This window comes from Sinocyclocheilus rhinocerous, unplaced genomic scaffold (genome assembly GCF_001515625.1).
Source record: "Sinocyclocheilus rhinocerous isolate Xijiao unplaced genomic scaffold, SAMN03320098_v1.1 scaffold72, whole genome shotgun sequence".
Taxonomy (NCBI): Eukaryota; Metazoa; Chordata; class Actinopteri; order Cypriniformes; family Cyprinidae; genus Sinocyclocheilus; species Sinocyclocheilus rhinocerous.
Window position 1 is genome coordinate 4,520,750 of NW_015628351.1, and position 8,605 is coordinate 4,529,354.

The following is an 8,605-nucleotide window of genomic DNA, read 5'->3' on the forward strand; positions in this document are numbered from 1 at the left end:
TGTAGAGTAAAGACAAACTCACCGTGTCTATCTAGTCATGATGATGTATATACATTGGAAGAGGTGTTAGTGAGGCCAGCAGGGGGTGCTCACCCTGTGGTCTGTTTGGGTCCTAGCACCCCAGTGTAGTGATAGGGACTCTATACTGTCAACAAGCGCCGTCCTTCGGATGAGACGTTAAACTGAGGTCCTAACTCTCTGTGGTCATTAAAAATCCCAGGATGTCTTTCGAAAAGAGTAGCCAAATTTGCCCATTGGCCTCTGACCATCATGGTCTCCTAACAATCCCCATATCTGCTCATTGGCTTCATCACTGGATGAGGAGATACCCTCTCACAATGTAAAGTGCTTTGAGTGCCTAGAAAAGCGCTATATAAATGTAATGAATTATTATTATTATTAAGATGACAATATCTGGCTTATTATATTAAACAATAATTGTAAAAAAAAAGAAAAAAAAAAAGGATTTGCCCATGAAATAAAAATAATCATGTTTATTACAACAACTACAACAACAATAATAATTCAAAATAAATAAATAATAATAATAATAATTATTGTTGTTGTTATCATATTTTAAATATTGTTTTATTTGTAAATAGGCTTAAAATATCTGACATATTATGTTAAAAACAATTTTAAAAAAAGATATGCCCATGTAGTAAAAATAAACTTATTTCTAATACGTTTTATTGACAAATCTAACAATAAGCCAAACATTATCTGTCTCATTATGTTACAATAAATAAAAAAAATTATTTGCCCATGGAGTAAAGTTTATCGTGTTTAAAGGATGTTTAGATAATATTGTAAAATGATTAATGAATATGAAATAAGAAAATTACTTTTTTTTTTTTGCTGTGCATGTTGTAAAAGTGTTTAATTTCTTACAGGCTTTGAAAACTTACCATCAGTACCACATTGACTGTATGGCTGCTGAAGGTAAGCTTAAAGAGGCCACACGACTGGAGGAGAAACAGACGGGCAAGTCAGCTGATCTGGGGCTCAGCCAATCAGGAGGGCAGAGGCGCAGTTCTGTGAAAAAAATGGAGAGACTGATGGAGAAGGTAAAATCAGTGGTTTGTAAGAATGAAAGACGGTGACATCCGGAGCTTTGCTCTGTGAAGATGGCACAGGAAGAGCATTATCTCACTTTATCTCTAACCCCCCAGTTTCCACTGTACGTGTGCTTTCTTTACAGAGACAAGGCAAAGTACAGGAAACTCAGCTGAAATGCACTAAAGCTCGTAACGACTACTTGCTCAACTTGGCAGCAGCGAATGCCTCCATGAATAAGTACTATCTGCAGGACATTTGCACTCTGATTGATGTGAGTCTAAAACACTGCTGTCCCATTACCATCTGTCTAGACACTCTTTAGTATGTCATTAGGTTTTAGTTCCCTTTTCATTTTGAATTGACCCCTGACCAAAACAGCACAGAGCATTTTATCTAATGTATTTACTGTATATAGAATGTCTCCATTGCGAGAGATCTAGAGTACCACTGTCTACAGTACCAGTGAACACACTTGACTGATTTATGTTTCTCATGGTTTTCATTCTTAAACAGCTTTTGATGCAGGAAAAGAGCTGGCACATGTCTAGCATACATATAAACTCCCTTAGTATTGTTTAAAAGAATCCCAGGATGCACCTCATGAAGTCACTAGATCATTTCCATACTTGTGTCAATTCATAGTTTCAATGACTTCACTATTGTTCTACTTCTTGACTGGTAGTTTACATCTTTTGTGGCATTGATATCTTCAGCTCTCAAAAGTGTCTGATGGTTTGTTATTCCCTCTGCCTGAGGCACATTGTAGAACATCACAGCAGGTTTAGTCAGTGAGCGTGCTGTGAATCAGAACAGTCATGTTTGCTCAAACAATGACTGTATTTTTCTCTTTTTGTCTTTGTCTTGCCATCTGGCTGAATAATAATAACTGGGTTAAAAATAGACATATTTATAATAATAATAATAATAATAATTATTATTATTATTTAAAATAATATGAACTATTATTTTAGATAATATTGTAAAATGATTAATGAATATGAAATAAGAAAATTACTTTTTTTTTTTTGCTGTGCATGTTGTAAAAGTGTTTAATTTCTTACAGGCTTTGAAAACTTACCATCAGTACCACATTGACTGTATGGCTGCTGAAGGTAAGCTTAAAGAGGCCACACGACTGGAGGAGAAACAGACGGGCAAGTCAGCTGATCTGGGGCTCAGCCAATCAGGAGGGCAGAGGCGCAGTTCTGTGAAAAAAATGGAGAGACTGATGGAGAAGGTAAAATCAGTGGTTTGTAAGAATGAAAGACGGTGACATCCGGAGCTTTGCTCTGTGAAGATGGCACAGGAAGAGCATTATCTCACTTTATCTCTAACCCCCCAGTTTCCACTGTACGTGTGCTTTCTTTACAGAGACAAGGCAAAGTACAGGAAACTCAGCTGAAATGCACTAAAGCTCGTAACGACTACTTGCTCAACTTGGCAGCAGCGAATGCCTCCATGAATAAGTACTATCTGCAGGACATTTGCACTCTGATTGATGTGAGTCTAAAACACTGCTGTCCCATTACCATCTGTCTAGACACTCTTTAGTATGTCATTAGGTTTTAGTTCCCTTTTCATTTTGAATTGACCCCTGACCAAAACAGCACAGAGCATTTTATCTAATGTATTTACTGTATATAGAATGTGTCCATTGCGAGAGATCTAGAGTACCACTGTCTACAGTACCAGTGAACACACTTGACTGATTTATGTTTCTCATGGTTTTCATTCTTAAACAGCTTTTGATGCAGGAAAAGAGCTGGCACATGTCTAGCATACATATAAACTCCCTTAGTATTGTTTAAAAGAATCCCAGGATGCACCTCATGAAGTCACTAGATCATTTCCATACTTGTGTCAATTCATAGTTTCAATGACTTCACTATTGTTCTACTTCTTGACTGGTAGTTTACATCTTTTGTGGCATTGATATCTTCAGCTCTCAAAAGTGTCTGATGGTTTGTTATTCCCTCTGCCTGAGGCACATTGTAGAACATCACAGCAGGTTTAGTCAGTGAGCGTGCTGTGAATCAGAACAGTCATGTTTGCTCAAACAATGACTGTATTTTTCTCTTTTTGTCTTTGTCTTGCCATCTGGCTGATGTTGAATGCAGTGCACAGATCTGGGGTACCACCTGTCTGTGTCTCGGGTTATACGCGGTTACCTCTCCAACAGAAACCGAACCGTCCAGAATATGAAAAATGGCCTTCAGCAGCTAGACACAGCGGTGACTGGACTCAACCAGGGCCAGGATAGAGATGCTCTGCTCCAGGCCCACAACACGGCATTCTGTCTGCCCTTCCGCTTTCAGTACCAGCCCCACGAAGGAGACCAGGTAACGCCATTTAGGTGGGCTTTCAGTGGCTCTTGAATGAATGAAATCCTTGAAATATTTTGGTGTAATAAACAATATATAATATATTTTTAATACAATGCAAGTTATATTTTATATACACTACCATTCAAAAGTTTGGGGTCAGTATGATTTAAAAAAAATAATATAATAATACTTTTTAATACGGCAGGGACATAATTAATGACAGTAGACAGTAGAAAATACTTTTTATACAAACAAATTGTATTTCAAATGAATGCTGTTCTTTCAAATTTTCTATTCATCAAAAATCCTGAAAAAATGTATCACAAAAATATTAAGCAGCACAACTGTTTCAAACATTGATAATAATAAGAAATATTTCTTGAGTAGCAAATCATAGAATGATTTCTGAAGGATCATGTTACACTGAAGACTAGAGTAGTGATGCTGATCAGCTTTGCCATCACAGGAATAAACTACACTTTAAAATCTATTAAAATAGTGAACATTTATTTTAAATTGAAATAATATGTCACAATATTCCAGTTTTTACTGTATTTGTGGTCAAACAAATGCAGCCTTGGTGAGGATAAGATATCTATTTCAAAAACATTTAAAAACTCTGAAAATTCTAAACTTTTGAATGGTGGTGTATTATAACTAAATATATTCTAAAATAAAAACGATTGCATCTATTGTTTATATACAATATCAGTTCTATTAATGTATATAAGCACAACTTTACAGCACAAGTAAGTAATTTTTTGTTTATTTTTTCACTGGTCTAGGACTTCATCCTGACCACCAATTGTTGTCATCTATGATAATGTTTTGCCAGCTTAAAGGGTTTGCTATTAAGGTGTTGCCAAGTTAAAAAGAGTAGTATTCAGCTGATCATGTGATCTTAACACAGTGGCCATCATGAGGGGCCATCATTATGTATAATAAAAACATCTGGTGTATGTGACAGGTGTGCGAGGTGAGCGCAGATGGTCAGGTGAGGTATGAGCTCGAGACCAGATTCCAGCAGCTTCAGTCCAGACTGGCATCTGTTACCTTGGAAACTGAGGAGGTAAAATCTGTGCCACGCTCTTTATTTTTGTGCACTCCTTCAGAGATGCTCATAGCAGTACTGTGCATCTCTCTGACACTCGGTTTTTCAAGTGGATTTGTGAACAACCCCTTTTTGATACTCCTATATCTCCAACCTGTGAAATTCCTTCAGATCAGTAAGACACTTAAGACAACACTCTCAAACCTTCTGGAGAGCGTCTGTGATGATGACTGCAACCCCACCCCTGATGCCTCCGCCACCCCATCAGTGGAGAGCACAGGTGAAGGCACAGGAACCAAACCAAGCCTCGCCAAACGCAGAGCCAACCAACAGGACACAGAGACTTTCTACTTCACAGTAAGATCTCCTCCTCTTCCTCTGGATTGATGTGCTTTATGACCAAAAATATGTGGACACCCCTACTATTCATTAAAGATGTGACAGTAAGAACAGTAACGATTTCTATCTCAAATAAATTGTTCTTTTGAACTTTCTATTCATCAAATGTATCATGGTTTCCACAGAAATATTAAGCAGCATAACTGTTTTCAACATTAATAATGAAGAAATGTTTCTTAAGCATCAAATCGGCGAGCATAGAAGACTTCTTTCAAAAACATTTAAAAGATCTTACCAACCGCAAACTTTTGAACACTACTTATACTTTTGGCCATATAATGTTCATGCAGATCTTACAGCAGAAAAGTAAATACCTTGATGGCTAACAATAACATAGTCATTCATGTTACATGTATTCAATGCATTTTTTTTTCAGAAAGTGAAGGAGCATTTAAGTGGCAGCTCTCTGATCTCGAAACTCCAAGCCAAGCATGACCTAGTTAAAGAGGCCATACAGAAAGGTAACGAACCACAACTAACCAACTCTTCAACTAAGAATAAAAATAAAGAAGGTAAATAAGAAATGGAAAAAAAGTTTGTCGCTGTGCCCTAATAAAATATAGGTACGGTGGCGTAAGATGCCTTATCACAATAAAAGTTGCAACAGTTTTAATGGTGCAACAGTGACTTTAGTAACTATAGTACTTTGGTGGAAACTAGGTGATGGAGTAACTGTCAACTTAACTGTTATCCTTATTTTCCCTCTGTCTCTTTTGCAGCTGAGGCCATTGATAGCGATCCCTCCAGGTACGTCTCCCATCCCATCTGTCTCTCTGTGACTGTGTGCTGTTCACACAGTCATGTGCTAAAAACATTGGCCGAATCCAGCAAACATCTGCTCTTGTTTGCTGGCCGACGGTCTTTGCGTGTTCAGCAGAAATTAAGATGGCTCCATTGAGAAATTTAACGATCAGTTTAAACGACTCGAATGATCGAACGAATCAATTTCATAATGAGGCTAAAACATTGCATTGTGTATTGACCCAAAACTGTGTGCATGCTCTAGAGTACGTTTCTGTTGTGTTGTCTGTTCTGTGTGAATTACTGTTATGTTAGCATGTTTGCATGTGTACACTGATGCAATAGTGTCACAGTGGAGTGCCGGTGTATATATTTCCCAGAATGCAGCCTGGTAGGGCAGTGCGTGTGCGGAAAGCCAGGCCCTTCTCCCAGTACAACCACAAACTCTTCTCTGGAGATATGCTCTCCTTCATTCAGGTATAGCCCTGCGGCTGACAGCCCTCTGATCTGTTACAGACAGATTTCTGTAATGTTCTTGCTGTGTTCCTCTAACTTCATTCCCTCCATGGCTTCCTTAACACATTGTGCTTCTGGTCATGCGTGTTGCATTTGTACACTTCTGGTATGGCTTTAAGCATGGCTGCCCCTTTGTCTGATTATTGCTTGTGACACAATAACGTATCTGGTTTATTAATGTAGTCTCTTAATGATTATTTGTGAATCAAGACCTTTTGGTTTGACTGGTCAGGTTGCAAATCTACAAGGTGAATGTTAGATATTAATAACATATTTGGAGATAATGTGATCACTTCATGCTCCCCTAGTAAGATTAGAGGCATTGGCATGGTTTGCATGATTGTGTTACCGAATCTTATTTGAAATGACATGCTGTGTTATTTCCATAAAGTGACATGGCTGCTTATTAAATCGGGTGAGACAGACCGCTCACAGTTTCCTCTCCAGGCGTCTGTGCAGCCTAATAATCCATGTGCTAGCCAACAAAAATGTGTGTTCACCTGTGTGTGTGAGTGGAGGCATGCATATTTTTGTGCATGTTTGTGCTCATAAGATCCACTGCAGTCATTGTTTGAATGCTTATCCAGGCCTCTTCCTCAGTGAAATGCTTTGTGATGCTCGTATTTATTGCATTTCTTGCTTTTCATAGAAACTACAGTCAAAAGAGCCCAACAGTGACTGTCCAGTTTTTCAATAGATCTGGAATTTTCATTGGTTCTGGAATTTTTCCCTTCTTGTTTTCTCCACTGGGATTAAAAAAAAAAAATTAATGGAACTACAATCCCATAAAGCATTGTGAATGACCTAATTGAATAAAAAAACAAACAAAGGTATTAAACTACAATATGAAACTATATATATATATATATATATATACATGTATGCATACATACACGTATGCATGTGTAAATATTAATATAAATAAATTAGCTAATAAATAAAATAATTAAATATATATGTGTGTATATGTTTATATACATATTCATGTATACAGTATGTATATGTCAATTGTATAGAATTATAATGTAATATATATAAGAATTACATATAAAATACATGCACGTATATTAATTTTATATAATTAAGTTAGTCTATTAAATATTTTGATATGAATATTATACCATAAGTAGTTTGAGAGTGTAAGTGCATCTTTGTCAGTTTACTTCTTAATTACATCTTACATAATCATGATGAGAGTGGGTTGTTGCTCTTGTGCTCTTTTGTCACCTTTTCTGTTTCTGTGTGATTGGTGGAGCTCCCTGTATTTGATTTTAAAATTACACTTGTGGCTTCTAGAGAAGCATATGGGATTTTATTAGCCACATATGATGCCTCCTTTGATTAAGTCTCATTTGCTCTGCTGACAAAGTGTTTTACCAACTAAGAATAAGACTCAGAGCACTTTCAAGATGTGGCTCTCTGATAGCGCTGGGGAACTCCAGACTTCACACTTTCGATTTTTTTGAGTGTATACCCTAGCTGTTAAAGCATAGAGGTCATAACAGCTTGTGCATAATACCCACTAACTTCTGCACCATCGAAGAGGTGTCACTCTTGCTGTCTTGCTTATCTGTACTTGATGTCCTTGGCTCATTAGCAGAGTCCTTCGAAGACCACCAACAATCCACCCTGCTGAGAAGACCAGCTTAGACCAGCATGCACTTGGGTAGTTGACCAGTAATGTGCACAAACCATTTTTAACAAGAAACTTTTAAATAAAAATAAGTTAATAATAAGTTAAGAAATACGTTAAATATAAATGTGTAAGGAACAAATTACACTACCAGTTGAGTTTGGAATAATTAAGATTTTTTTTGTGTGTGTGTTTTTAAAGTCTCTTATGCTCACCAAGGCTGCATTTATTTGGTCAAAAATACTGTAAAAACAGTAATATTGTTTCAAAATAAATGTTCAAAGAATGGTTTTGCTGTTTTCATATGTTGTAAAATGTAAGTTTTTAAAGTGGTCATATGATGCGATTTCAATTTTTCCTTTCTCTTTGGAGTGTTACAAGCTCTTGGTGCATAAAGAATATCTGTAAAGTTGCAAAGACTAAAGTCTCAAATCCAAAGAGATATTCTTTATAAAAGTTAAGAGTCAACCACGCCTACCTAAAACAGCTCGTTCTAACACGCCCCCACATGTCTACGTCACGATGTGGGAAGATTTGCATAACGCCGCCCAAATGTTCACGCAAAGAAAGAAGGCGTAACTTTTATTCTTGCTGTAGTATTGTTGCTGCCGCCGCCGCCATGTCGTGAAGGCGCTGTGTGTTTCGTTGTGAAAGCAAAACTACTTTGTTTGGCCTTCCAAAAGAGGACGATATCCGCTTCGTCATGCCTGGAGCTGATCCGTGCTGGTCGCTGAGGAAATACATCAACTTCGCGCTGTGGATCACCGGATCGGCTTTCACCGTGGACGAAGCGGAGTCCAGCCCGGGGTCGTCACATGTGGTTGCAACAAGCCCTCCGGCCTCTGCTCACTCAAGCCCACCGTGTGTGACGCTGTGTTTCGT

The 8,605-nt window shown here is 37.6% G+C and overlaps 1 protein-coding gene across 7 annotated transcripts in view; it reads left to right on the forward strand.

Moving 5' to 3' along the window:
* The window catches only part of LOC107737637 (SLIT-ROBO Rho GTPase-activating protein 3-like), a 39,870-nt gene that overhangs the window by 17,395 nt on the left and 13,870 nt on the right, over positions 1-8,605 (forward strand). For 5 of the 7 annotated variants that reach the window (XM_016549211.1, XM_016549212.1, XM_016549210.1 and 2 more), the window contains exons 6-13: positions 894-1,067; positions 1,202-1,330; positions 3,177-3,398; positions 4,351-4,452; positions 4,606-4,791; positions 5,210-5,294; positions 5,553-5,580; positions 5,955-6,051. In XM_016549211.1, coding sequence (XP_016404697.1) covers positions 894-1,067; positions 1,202-1,330; positions 3,177-3,398; positions 4,351-4,452; positions 4,606-4,791; positions 5,210-5,294; positions 5,553-5,580; positions 5,955-6,051 — 1,023 coding nt within the window. Of the gene's footprint in view, positions 1-893; positions 1,068-1,201; positions 1,331-2,127; positions 2,297-2,430; positions 2,560-3,176; positions 3,399-4,350; positions 4,453-4,605; positions 4,792-5,209; positions 5,295-5,552; positions 5,581-5,954; positions 6,052-8,605 lie in introns of those variants that run through there. The other 2 variants (XM_016549215.1, XM_016549214.1) reach the window with 2 other exon arrangements.